At 39.0% G+C, this 14,112-nt stretch overlaps 1 protein-coding gene across 4 annotated transcripts in view; it reads left to right on the forward strand.

Moving 5' to 3' along the window:
• Positions 1–14,112, forward strand: part of FRYL (FRY like transcription coactivator) — a 170,011-nt gene that overhangs the window by 58,886 nt on the left and 97,013 nt on the right. For 3 of the 4 annotated variants that reach the window (XM_056111530.1, XM_056111531.1, XM_056111532.1), the window contains exons 10-16: positions 208–306; positions 1,543–1,644; positions 7,221–7,324; positions 7,513–7,621; positions 10,015–10,101; positions 12,728–12,899; positions 13,322–13,454. In XM_056111530.1, the coding sequence (XP_055967505.1) occupies positions 208–306; positions 1,543–1,644; positions 7,221–7,324; positions 7,513–7,621; positions 10,015–10,101; positions 12,728–12,899; positions 13,322–13,454 (806 nt within the window). Of the gene's footprint in view, positions 1–207; positions 307–1,542; positions 1,645–4,660; positions 4,706–7,220; positions 7,325–7,512; positions 7,622–10,014; positions 10,102–12,727; positions 12,900–13,321; positions 13,455–14,112 lie in introns of all 4 variants that reach the window. The other variant, XM_056111529.1, reaches the window with a different exon arrangement.

Here is a 14,112-nt window from a genome sequence, read left to right on the forward strand (position 1 = left end):
CAAGAGTCTCTTGTCGCTGGCTTACCATCTCCACCCTGCGCTCAGGGCAGGGACCCTGTTTCTCCCCCGTTACTTCATCTTTGACCCGTCAGGGTGCTTCTCCATGAGACGGCTGGTCTCAGACCTCCCCGAGAGCATCTGTGGTCGTTGTACAGCTTTAGCTTAATGTCTGTAACCCTTTTCTTTGTGCTTATCTTTTATACCTAGGCTGTTAAAAATGAAGTGAATGTTCCCTGTTTGAAGAATTTTGTGGAGATGCTTTATCAGACTACTTTTGAACTGAGCTCCAGAAAGAAGCACTCATTGGTACCGAGAAATACTTCAAGCCTTTACACATTTAAGTTGCAGTTTTAGTTGTTGTTTTAAAAAGGAATGTGATAGTCTTAAGAGAATTGTAAACATTGAAATGCTATAAAGTGCCCAAATATAACAAAGGACAAATTTTTCATATCTATAGTTTCCTGCTTTAAACAAAAAAAAATGCTGTTCATGCTTCTACTAGCTCTGTATTTGATAAATTATTTATTCTAGGTACATACCTATTTTATAGGTGCTTTAACTTACTGTCATAAGGTGAAAGTTGGATATGTTCTTACATTAATTAAATTATAAGTTCCTATATTTTACATTATAGTAAAATGTATTTGTAAGTACCAGATTACTTAGGAACCAATTACATCTCAACCAATCACATTCAGTTACATCTCTTCAGTCATAGTTGTTTTGGGTGTATTTTTATTTGTGGTACCAGGTCTCATACCCAGAGTGCACTGTCCTTGTGCTATGACCTCCAGCCTTCTAGCCATAGGTTGTAGCCTCCAATTTACAAAAACCCCTTTCTCCCAGAGGGATTTCTGCAAATCTTCTCTAAGTTTGTACGCAGATAGGTGAGTTGGACAATTGACCACTTGAGATAAAAACATAACAACGACAAATTCTGTGCCTTACATTGAGCTAAGCTCTTTGTATTCCTTGTCTGGAAATCTCTCAACCCTCTAGTGTGTGTGTGTGAAATCATTTTCCACTTTTCATGTTTGGAAAGAGAGGCCGAGAGCATTAAATGTCACTCCTTAAGTCGCACACTTGGCAGATGGAAAGCTGAAACCTTTCTGCCTAGCTGGGCTCTGGGGTCCCAACCTGTGTGCTGGGTATAGCCAGTCGGCTGATCTCTTGTGGTCAGAAGATAGTACAGCAGGGAAGGAGCTTGTCTAGCACGTGGCAGAGTATGACCTCTGCACCACAGTGTGGACTCATGAGACCCACCAGGAATGATCCCTGGGTGCAGGCCAGGATTAAGTCCTAAGCATCACCAAGTGTTGCCCCAAATGCCTCCCCCTGCACCAAAAAAAATCTTTAAAGAAAACTTTTACTTCATCACGCTTGGTTGATTATTAAGAGGTTCTGTTTCTTATCACAAATGGAAAACTACAGAAGCTTTTTGTTGGTTTGTTTCTGTGTTTTATGAGACTAAATGAAATTTAACTTATGCCCGTATTTTTATGAGAGAAGTGTTAATTTTCTCTTTTTTCTTGTCTTTTCTAGGCTCTGTACCCCCTAATTACCTGCCTTTTATGTGTCAGTCAGAAACAATTTTTTTTAAATAACTGGCATATTTTCCTACAGAACTGTTTATCCCATCTGAAGGTAAGATGTGATCTCCTTTCTGACCTAAACTAATGGCTGTCTCTCAAATGTTCATTTAAGCAGATACACTGAACAGCAACCATGATCTAATACAGTTTCTTTGCTCTTGGTACATTCCATTAGTACTCTGCTACGTACTTGGTTCCTTGTAATGGAATCACATCTAGACGTATATACATTTCTGATTGAAAATTTAGTTTGTCTTAGTGCAAAATGATACATTTTGTTATGCAAAATGATATATTTTGTTATGCAAAATGATACATTTTAATGATCATTATTTGTATTACGATGATCGTTATTTCTTATTTTTTTTTATTTAGAAACACTTGTCAATTAACCTCTTTCAGAATTGTAGTCTTCATTTCAGACCACTCTCCAGATACTTATTTTGTGTTTGTTTGAGAAAATTCAGTATTGGCTCAAGTTTAAGCACAATGGAAAAAAACCTTGGTAATATGATATCACTAAAAGCAAATTTAATGTAAGTATGCCTAGCCAAATAGGAAAGTGTAGGGCCAGATCTCCATGGCTATCAAAACTCCTAAAATGATTGTGACTCGAATTAAGGAATAATTGTTTCTAATGCTCCTTGGCATATCCAGCATCTTTAATATCGAAAACGGCTGAATGGAAAGGATCATTTTCTTTCAGAGTTGCTCCACCGCTGGATCTTTTTTCTTTGGGGGATCGGGACATAGTGTACTTTTTCACATATTGACAATAAATATGCTTAATTCATTGTTTATGGCTTACAGAAATATGGCAAGCCTGAGATTTTGTTTCTTATTCCTCCTCTAAGATGGAGTTAAGACTAAAAACGATGCACTTTGAAGACATTGAAATTAAGGCAGCAGTAGATGAGAAAGCTGGTTTCTCACGAAGCTGCTCGCTGTAATTCTGTGAGAAGCAGCGTGGGTTCTTCTTTCTCACTTCAGGGATGGCCTGGCTGACACTGTGATGCTTGCCATCGCTTTCAGGATTATAGATCTCATTTTCAAAAATGCCTTGTTTTTCTGTCAGTTGGACAGAAAATATGTCTTTGAAAAGGATTTTTTTCCTGTCTTCCTCTGAGTTAGATTTTGACATAATATTCCTGTTTGGATAAGAATTGAGATGCTCTATTAGCTGTATTTATGAAATTTCCCAGAACCAAATCAAACTGGTCAAGTACTTTGTCATGCAGCCAGAAAATGTTTCATTTAATTAATTGCACTAGACTATCATCTGTCCCTTATTTCAATTATTCATACAGATACTGAAAGAGAATTGATTATTTGGGGGCAGTATGATTTTTCATACACTGAAGAAGATATTAAAACATTGACTTGTTTATGGAAGGTTGCTTTGTTTCACAACAGTTCATACTTTTCTTTTGCTTGTTGGAATTTTTTTATATGTATACGTTTTCACCTAACATATTTGCAGTTCTTTCGCAGTACCTTAACTTTTTTTTAATTTTTTTTTTATTTTTGTCTTGAGGCTTTCATTTAAAATGCTCTATTTTCTTTAAACCCTTACCTCCTGTTAAATATTTCTGGCATATTGTCCATTTTCATTAATGGTTATGTCAATCTGCCAGGCTTATAGGAGATAAGAGCCACTTAGCATGAATATTTGGAATTTAGTTGTCTTGGCCATTAACCCTTACATTAAGGCTCTATTCAGCAGAAATTTTATGAGTTTATCTCTGCTCATTAGGTTTTAGATACTGCAGCTGAGCTACATCGTTGAGTTATAGATTTGAGTAGTCAGGGGGAAAAGTCACGCTTGTTCTCTATTGCACAGATATAATTTACTTGTTTTTAATACAGTAAGAAAATGATTTAAGACCTTAAAGTTGAATTTCTTTTGAGATTCAAGTAGTCTCTAAACACTGCGGCTCAGTTCATGGTTTGGGTAACAGGCTGGAAGATCAGCCTCCCCTAATTAAATGGGAGCCAAACAGTGATCAGGGATGGAATTTCCTTCTGAAACCACCTTGTTTCATAACATTTGTTCTTTCTGGTACAGTTTGCCTTTCACTGTCCTCTAAGAAATGTGGCTCTTCTAAATAATATGGGGACAGTAGAAAGCATTATTCTGGGGCAAAGTGCAGGCTTTGCGGCAGACCGCCGGCCTCCATCCCTCAGCACTGCAGGGAGTGACCTCCAAACACCAAGTCAGGGGGTAGTCGCTGAGCACTCCTGGAGATTGCTACCCACCCACCAAAGCTCTCTGCTTTCAAGTCTTAAGAACAAACACACTTGAGGAAACCAGTTTTGAGAATGGCCCCAGGGGCAGGGTTGGTGGCTCTGGGAGCTGGCGTGCATGCCTGATACACACGGATCAGATGTTTTGTACCCTGGCACCTCATAGCCTCCCAGCACCACCAGGTGGGACTCCCGTAGTCCCCCAAATATTTTGGGGAAATCAACCCCTCTCCCGACCAAAAAAAAATATATTGAACAGTAGTAACCGAAATTGTTTTATTCATCTTTGAAGTTGGTAGCTGTGAAATATGGGTGTTGGGTCTTTGGGCCCATAAAGTAGCAGTCTTATTTTAACTTGAGTTTAGTCTGGTTTAACTGAATGTTAAATCTATTGCTTTTTGCACTTGAGGTCATTATGTGAATAATTATTTCACATTTCCTCAAGAATTCTTGAGGGAGCAAAAGATGACTAGGGACATCATAAAAAGAAAAAAGAAAACACTTTTTGCCTAGTGCACACTTATTTTCCTCTAGCAATTTAAGCTTGTTCAAAATCAAAATGTAGTATTTTGTGAGGAAAACTTAGGTAGTTAAATATTCACCTCTTTTCTCTCTGTTTTGAATATTATAGATGGATCCCATGATACCCAAATTACAGGATTTTTTTTTTCCTCTTAGTGGTTACTGCCACTATCTTGGCAATTTCAAATTTCTTCTAAATAGAGACCTTGGTGAAGAGCTGTCTTGTTTTGTGCTTATTTTCATCTAACATGCATGTGCTGCATCTCATGTTTATGTTTGCTGTCTCACGTTGCTTTATTTAGATGCCATCTAACAACAGTATCAGAAAACAAATAGAAACCCTCCAGGTGAGTCTTGCTGTGTTCCAAAGTAAAATGTTGCTTTATCCCCTTTCAGTGTGGCTTCCCCCTCCCAGCTCACCCCCAGCCATTGTTGCATTGCATGTCCAATTTATTTGTGCCAACCTGCCTCTCCTATTGTAAAAGAAGTACAGCGCCCTGGAGGAACCTTCTGCGGAAGGTGTCATGTTAGTACGACCCCAGGAAGACAATGAAGAGACAGAAGTGATGCTCAGTGTCTATTTCTTAATTGGAAATCTCAGTTTTAAGATACTCTATTAAGTTCACATTAACGATTATGAGAGAAACCTCCAAAAAAAAGTTTTTCCCAAAATGAAAGAAGTGGGTGGCTTAGAATTTTTAGTATGATTTTGGTGCATATTGGTTCAGGTTCTAAACAGATGCTTTGCTTCGCATGTACAAGAAAACACGAGGGAAGACATTAAAGTGATAGCTGCTACGTTTTCTGACATGCCAAAATTTTGTTCATAGTAAGAACATTGGATTTTTATCTATGTAGTTTTTATTATTCAAATCAGACTTGTAAGTGTGGATAATTGTATATTTTTATGACCCAGATTACTTTAGGATGCTTTTATTATTATGTACACATGGGCAGCAGCTTTGAAGTGGCCTAATAAATAATTAATAATGGAATTTTAACACTCATCACCTTGCTTTGACATTGTTCAGTATCTGGAGAGTCTGCTTTGTAAATAGTGTCCATTTTAGAACGTTTGAAGTCAAGGTGTTGCTTTTTTCATGACTGATTCCTTAGCACTTATGGATAATCCAAATATCTCATTAAACTATATGAGAACAATTTTATATATGAAATTGGATATAACTATTTTAATATTCAATTTCTATAATCAAAGTGAAAGTATTTAGTTTTGTCAGAAAGCTAATTGAACTCATCTTGGTATCTGATATCTTGGGCTTTCTATGGTAGAAAGTACTGTGATGATTGTTTTACTAGTGGTATTATATAGGTTACTTTAGTCTCATTAAAGGTAAAGGTAAAGGCCCTCCCGTTGATCGTCGATTTGCTCGAGCGGGCCCAGTAACGTCTCCATTGGAGACTTTGTTGTTACTGTGTCTGGCATATCAAATACTCTCGGTAGCTTGCCGGGCTCTCCGAGAGGGGCGGAGGAATCGAACTCGGGTCGGCCATGTTGGCTGCTTGTAAGGCAAACGCCCTACCGCTGTGTAAAAAGTTAATGAGCAACTACGTGGGGGAAATGTATTTGAATTGGTATCATTGCAGATGAGGCCTTGGAAGGGATTAATGTAGAACAATTGATCATCTATTCTTAATCTTATTTCACATAGATGTGCAAACTATATTTTCTAATGGTCATCTTTAAAAACATCCTTAGTTGTTGGCTTTTTTGTATTGCACATAATCATACATAGGTGAAGTCCATAATTCAGTATCATAAAAGATAAAATACAGTGACTGAACTACCTGCTAATTAAAAGTTCACTTTCGTTCACAACTATATATATAAAAGAATTTCTCAATAGTAAGCACTACTCAAATCAAATTAAATACTTATTCATGGTAAACAAGAACTACTGCGAATTAGAAGTTGTTATAGAAATCATCTTCTGCCAAAGGTACATTAATACATTTTCAAAGGTATGTAAAGATACATTCGGTGTGTTTTCAGATTATACCATTAAATCTCAAATGACTGTTCATTTGAGAACTTTACCTGTAATAGTACTGAATCTGAAGAACAGCTTGCCGATCAGATTGTGTTTCACAATCAAATACTTTTGATTTGAAAATCAAATACTTTTCTGATTTTAAATATAATCTAAATATTGATGCTCTGATTCTAAGTAAAAATCAAAGGTAATGAATGCTTGACTTTCATTGACTTTAACACATGCCAGATAGTTTTCCTAGTGCATTTTCACTTAATAGTGTCTTTATTTGTGAACTAGATACTACCATGTTATCCCAAGTTCAGGGATGAGGAAGTTGTGGCAGCCAATGTAGTGCAGTGCCCCAGCCTGGGAATGAATTTGATGCTGCTCTTCTTCTGTTTTTCCATATCACACTTACACAATTATGAGCACCTCAGTAATATTTTATACTATTTCATAAATATGTATACTGACATTTGAATCCTAAATTTTAACAATATGTGGGCTACAGTGATTGCTGCTAAGATGAGTAATCCTTCCATCATTGTATCAATAATGTGGGCCAAAATGTCATGTTAATTAAAGGTGCATGATTTTGGAGTTCCTATAAATATTAATATAGTTCAGTCTTTCATTACTTTGTCTTGAGGGTATTAGGGGAAAGCTTGGAATTAACTTGTTTATGGTACATTTTGAGCTATAACTTAACAAAAACTAATTAAATACTTAGATGCTTAAACCTGTTTTGAATTAAATACACAAAGGGGGACTAATGGGACTTAGTTACTGAGAAAGGATATGTTTGATCTTAAATGATTGCAAGTACTTTAATAATAATAAGTAACACTATTTTTTCATTCCTAAACAGAATAAAGATCCTAAAATGTCCCGAGTTGCACTGGAATCTTTGTATAGATTATTGTGGGTTTATGTAATCAGAATAAAATGTGAAAGCAACACTGTAACTCAGAGGTAAGTGTGCTTATTTTAAGGTGATTTAAAATTAAACCTTGGTTATTTTTTTAAAAAATCACATTAATGGAACTTTAACATTATAAATACTCTGAGGGGGTATTATAAATTCTCTTAACATAAGAATATTTTGCTAATAGCCTGTTTATTTCCTTCCCTCATTGTGACTCCATTTTTTTCTCCTCTAGTCGTCTTAATAGCATAGTGTCAGCACTTTTTCCCAAAGGTTCTCGGAGTGTGGTTCCTCGTGACACACCTCTCAATATATTTGTGAAAATTATTCAGTTCATTGCTCAGGTAAGTGCTATACTTCATAATCCATATTAGCATATAAGTTACAAAAGCCTTCTGTTATAATAATTTGGAAGTTTAAACTTGTTAATCATTCAAACATTTTATTACTATGAATTATGAAAGTAAAAGTATGCTTATAAAGTAAAAATTTTGAAATGTGAAGGGTTTTTTTATGACAAAAAGAAAAATAAAGCTTTTGTACTCTGGGGAGCGCCTTTGCTTGGCATGCAACTGCCTCAGGTTTGACCCCCAGCATTGCATCCTGTCCCCTTGCCCTGCCAAGAGTGAATCCTGAGTACAGAGCCTGGTGGGCCCCCTCACCTCAACCCCTCCCCACAAAAAAATAAAAGAAGAAAAAGAGAGTTTAGGTTTGGGATTTGTTTTGATACTTTTTGTGGTGGAACCCAGATCCTAACATATTTGAGACACGATCCCCTCAGCACTGAGTTATAATCCTTGCCCTAGGAAATGTCATGTCCTTTGACCCTAAACCAAACCTCACCCAGAGAAGGAAAAGACCCGGTCAGTTGAAGCACTTTTAGGAAGGATCACAGTGGCTCCTATTTATCCGGGGACATAGCTCTGTGGTGGCGCATGCTCCTTAGCTTTTGTAAAGTTCTGGGGTTGATCTCCAGCACCACATAAATAAGTTTCTCATCATTTAATTAAATTACTAGTTAATTACTTCCAGGAAATCTGGAAAGATTTTGTAACATTGTCACTAGGGGCCTGGGGAGATGGTCAGATTAGTAAAACATGTGCTCTGTGTGTGTGTACTTGAGGGCCTATCTATAGCATTCCAGCACCCAAAAACCAAAAGAAAAGAATTATTTTCATAAGTTTTTCCAAACACAGAAAAAAGTCTGTATTTTTCTTGGTTCTTAGGTACAGGTTCTAGGATGCTCTAAAATTAGTTAAACCCAAGAGTCCTTTATTTATTGCAGTGGGAGGCAATGAGGGAAGGGAACCTTTGAAAATCATATTTTATTCCGTGAATTTTTAGATGGTTAACCATGCCAACCAAAATGCCCTCTACAGGACTAGGACAATTCATTGAGTCAGGAAGGTGCTTGGAATCCCTATTGCCCCCATGAGCCATGCCAGTAAAATAGAGACTGCTCCCCCTGCCCTCCTTCTTCTTCCTGTGAACCCCAGTTCCTAAAGACATGCATACTTGTACCACTTGACAAGCATTGTCCTCCCATTGTCATCGATTTGCTTAAGCGGGCCCAGTAACGTCTCCATTGTGAGACTTGTTACTGTGTTTGGCAAATCAAATACGTCACGGGTAGCTTGCCAGGCTTTGCCGTGATCTAAACTATATTCTGAAGCCTGTTTCGAGGCATCCTGGGAAATTCTGGTGTAGACAAGGCAGTTAAGGAAGGTGCATTGGTAGGGGATTGGGGGCATGTAAATGAGGACTGACGGGAGTAATCCTGGCTTCTGGTGACATTTGCTCTTGGGAATCAGCCTTGGGGAAACATGGGTAGGATTACCCCCTCAATTTACGGAGATGTTTTCATTTTAAAGCATTCTTTGGCATTCTCTTTAATGTGATGCCAATTCTGATGATCCATGTGCAATTATTTTTGACAGTGAAGAAATACAAAATACTTAAGATTAATAACTTGCAATTCTTTTGAGTACAAAAGTTATCATCATTAGGTGGGTGTACATGTGCCAGTAAGATGAATAGGGACAAACTGCTTTAAATCCCATGTTTAGAAACCATTTACTAATAGGTTGCATTTCTTCCCTTTTTTTTTCTCTCCCAAATTTGTACCCACTATCTTAGATTTATCACCTCACACCAGCCAGAACTATAAAATACCTTTCAAACATCAGTTACTCTTATTAGTTATGTTCCCCTTTGGGAATTTCCTTTCCCAGCCCTATTCTTCTTGTCCTAATACGAACTCACTGCTCCCTAAGCCTGCTCCCAGCTATTGTCCTTGGACTTCCTTTCATTATCATTCTAGAAATTCCTTCACTTAGATTTTGAATATGATTTTTGGTGAATGGTGTTTAAAACTTTCATCCTTTGGTGGGGAGTTTAAAATCATCTGATACATGTGTTACATGTGTTGTCATGTGTGATACAAGTAATACATGTTCTGTCATATTTTTCAACATAACTGGCCCATTTTTCCTTTGCCCAGCTAGACTTATCATTTATCACATTTGTCACACATATTACATGTGTGATACAGGTGATACATGTGTTGTCATATTTTTTACCATAACTGGCTCATTTTTCCTTTGCCCAGCTAGATTTTTCATTTTAGAAATTGATAAGTTGAGCTGTGTTTTTGCTGATATGTATAATTCATAGCATGATACCTAATGAATGTAGTGGTAGCAAGCTCTAAGGGTTTATTAATGTTTCATTTTTCTAGGAACGTTTGGATTTTGCAATGAAAGAAATAATATTTGATCTTCTCAGTGTTGGAAAATCCACTAAAACTTTCACCATTAATCCAGAGGTAAAAAGATGATTATTTAATATGCTTGCTATTCCAGATCAAGCACACATACATGTTTACATCACTTTTATAAATATTCTTTCGAAGTTATTTCCTGTTAGGGTTTGGTGGCTGCACCCATCAGTACTCAGGGCTTACTCCTGGCTCTCTGCTCAGGGATCATTCCTGATGGTGCTGGGGGACAATCCGTGGTGCTGGGGACTGAACCTAAGTTGGCTGTGTGCAAGCGAATTGCTTTATCCACTGTACTATCTTTTCAGCCCCACAGACATTATTTTAGAAAGCATAATTTCTGAAATCATAATTCTTAGCTCCAAATTTTTTATTTGGAGCTCTACTTTTCGCCTCTGAGAGAGCTCTGAGGGCTGATTGCATGCTTTACACGCGGGAACCCCGCGTTTGATCCGTGCACTTTGTGGTCACCTGAACGCTGCCAAGAGCAACTCATGAGTTCTCCCAGATATGGCCCAAAACCAAAACTACAAACAAAACAGTCAAATGAGCATATAGGAAGGGTTTTTTGGTAAACGACATACTTAATACAGTAATAAGTAAGTGAAAGGTAATAAAAGACATTTCCCTCAATATCCCTTTGCAGATAGAGTCTCTCCATTGAACAATTCTATTATGACAACAAGCTTTTTCCAGACTGAACATTTCATACTAAGAGTAGCCAAAGTGTTGGTTCTGTTATTTTGTTGTTGGTTATTATTTAGATGTAGAATTCTCTTCAGACTGAATTTTTTCAGAGTATATTTTTAAGCTGCTGAGAGCTAGTTTACCTAAAGCCAGATCTAATTACTTAATTAATCCACTTAATAATATGTGTGTGTGAATTGTAGTACATGGAAGGGATGGATAGGTGAAGGCTCCCTGAGTTTCTGCATGTGTTCTGTGAGTGTGATGTCATCTCTTAGTTTAGACTATAGGAAGAGCACAGGATAGGTGATGTATAAAGATGAGAAGAATTTAAGGCTTCAATCTTCTGAAAACAAAATGGGGCCAGAAAGACAGTACAATGGGTAGGGCACTTGCCTTGCACACAGTTGATCTGGATTTAATCCTCCACACTGAATATGGTCCACCAAGCCCCACCAGAAGTCACTCCTGAGTATAGAGCCAGGAGTAAGCCCTGAGCATAGCCAGGTGTGACTCAAAAACAACCCAAAAAAAAAAATTTGAAAACAAAAATTATCTGTTTTCTGGATCATGTGAGGTGATCATTGTGACTTCCAACTTGAGATGTCAGAGGGATGTGAAGATCTGGGTTCAGAGAAGTGAAGTTTAAAATTGCCCCATGGCCTGATGTGGGTGGTCACTAAATCTCTGGGAATATGCTGCCTTGCTTCAGGAGAATGCAACTCAGAGAGGCAGGTTAGGGGCTTCTATGGAAGCGTTGCTTATCCCAGTGAGGAAGAGGCAGGTCTAAAGGTAGAGCAAGGTCTTAGCCGTGGAGGCACAGACCTCCTGATGGAAGCAGGTTCCGGCCACGGAGGATTGACAAAGCATTGACATTGCCGGAAGTCAGGTAAGAGCCAGGGAGGTGCCCCCTGTGTGGACTCTGCACAGTTATGGATGCCTGTTATGAGTGGGCATTTATTTCTGTAAGGATTTGGACATGAGGGCCAGAGCAGTAGCCCAGCGTTTGCCTTGCATGCAGCCAACCTGGATTCAATCCCAAGCATCCTATGGTCCCCTGAGCACCACCAGGAGTAATTGCTGAGTGCAGAGCCAGGAGTAAGCCCTGAACAGGTGTGCGCCCCCCCCCCCAACACAAACAGAACAGCAACAGCAAAAAGATATCCCAAATATTGTTAACTGAGATGAAATTTGCATAGGAGAAAGGGAAAGGTTAAAAATACAAGAAAGGCGCATATGCTGCCTGAGCCCATGTGCTGCTTGCGCCCACGTGGCTGAGCACATGTGGCAGCTGAGCACATGTGTTGCCCGCATCTCCCCTCTTGAGATGCGTACTTTCATGCTTTCGTGTCTAATGCTGGTATGTGTGTAGGGGCTCGCTCCGCCCTTGGAGAAGTCCATGTCCTCTCTTTAGTATGTGACTCTCTCTCACTCTCTTCCCCTCCACACCTTAAAAATCCTCCAAATAAAATCTGTTTATTTCAAAAAATAAAAAAATAAATATAAATAAAAAAATAAAAATACACAAAAGAGAAAAAATCGTGCATCGTATTGCCTTCCCAAAAATGAAGATGGAGTTCTAACACCAGGACCATCTACACCTCCTCACCCTTGAAAAATATGTAGGAGTGGAAGAAGCAGCGCAGCTTGAACCAGCCTTTGGGAGTGAGGGGCAGAGGGGCTTTGATAGGCTCTTTAGTTTCCTGGGAGGTGGGAAACAATACATCGTCATTGGTGAAGAGCCTGGCATGGGAGTTGAAGGGGAAGGAGCGGGGTTTGAGGTCAGCATTGTGGAGGAGTCAGTGGACCCTTGAGCATGGGGACCCGAGAGCATGGGGGAATGTGATAGCAGAGTGAAGGGCACTGCTTAGAAATTGGACTGATGAGAAATGTCACACAGAAATACCAGGGGTCCCTCCTCCACTTCCCCCACCCCACCCCCCGCCCCACCTTTCTTTCTTTTATTGAAAATTTTCTTCCTCTGTAGAGAATGAACATTGGCCTCAGAGTCTTCCTGGTCATCGCGGACAGTTTGCAGCAGAAGGATGGGGAGCCGCCAATGCCGACAACCGGGGTCATTCTTCCCTCAGGAAACACGCTGCGTGTGAAGAAGATCTTTCTCAACAAGACCTTGACAGATGAAGAAGCCAAAGTCATAGGTGAGTGTGGGCGGAGAGGGAGCCCGGGCTCTGTGATGTGGTTGGGTAGTCTTTTGTTAAAGTTGATCCAGAAAAGAAAGTTCAAAGGAAGAGCAGATCTGCAGGGGGCAAAATTTTTTTCCTGTGCTTATTCCCAAAATATAGTGTTATGCAAAGACAAGTGCACTGTTGGCTATTATCTCTTAGCTCTTAATTTAATCCTCTAGTTACATCTTTACTTAGGTGGTACTGGTTTTTTTTCCTCATTTTGGTACATTTTCTACAGTAAAAGGAAGTGTATTGCCAGGGAGAAGAGGAGTATGGAAAGTCTTTTGGTAACAATAAGAAACTATTTAAACTTCATAAGGTTTGTTGTTGTTGAAAGTAACTATCCATTAATTTCTGACTTTTTATAACTGTGAGGTTCCCCCTTCCCCTTCCAGGAATGTCTGTTTACTATCCCCAAGTGAGGAAAGCATTAGATAGTATCCTCAGACATTTGGACAAAGAAGTTGGGAGGCCAATGTGTATGACAAGCATACAGATGTCCAACAAGGAGCCTGAAGACATGATCACGTACGTAATACATATTTTTTTTCCTTGGTTGCTGTTTCAGTTTGAGTAAGAGTCCAGCTGGTTGATCCATGCTTACATGTTGCCTTTTTCTTCCTTCCGGAGTTCTCCTGTATTGCCACCAGCTGCATTTATGAGTTAGTGGGGACCATACTGTTCCAAGGGTCACACTGGGGCTCCCATATGCAAAACCGTTTCTGCTCCAGCTCTTTGAATGGTTTCTCAGCCCCACTCACTCAGTTTCCCTGTTTGCAGTGCTGTCAAACTAGACCCAGTCACAGGGGTCATCTTGAGTGCAGTCTAGTTTATCAGCAGCAAGAAAGGCCCTCTTCTTATATCCTGAGTGACAGAGAGAAGTCGTGGTCCAGCCAGGTATGTGTGGACATGACTGGTTTACTGAGTCAGACAAATATTCGTCTCCAGAAACCTGATAATGAGAAAGGAAACCCCACTATCTCCAGAGAATAAAGGAACGTCTGGTCTGGCTTTCGAAACAATACCTCATTCATTCTCTCGAGCCCTTGTCATCCAAACATCTTTCCTCCTTATTGTTACAGACTTCCTCCTCAGTAATATATTTTGTACCTGTAACTTCTCTTACTTGCTGGATAGTACAGATTCTGTATGAGAGGACACTGTTTCAGATACTGATATCTACTTT

The sequence above is a fragment of the Sorex fumeus genome, unplaced genomic scaffold (assembly GCF_029834395.1).
Source record: "Sorex fumeus unplaced genomic scaffold, SorFum_2.1 ptg000013l, whole genome shotgun sequence".
Taxonomy (NCBI): domain Eukaryota; kingdom Metazoa; phylum Chordata; class Mammalia; order Eulipotyphla; family Soricidae; genus Sorex; species Sorex fumeus.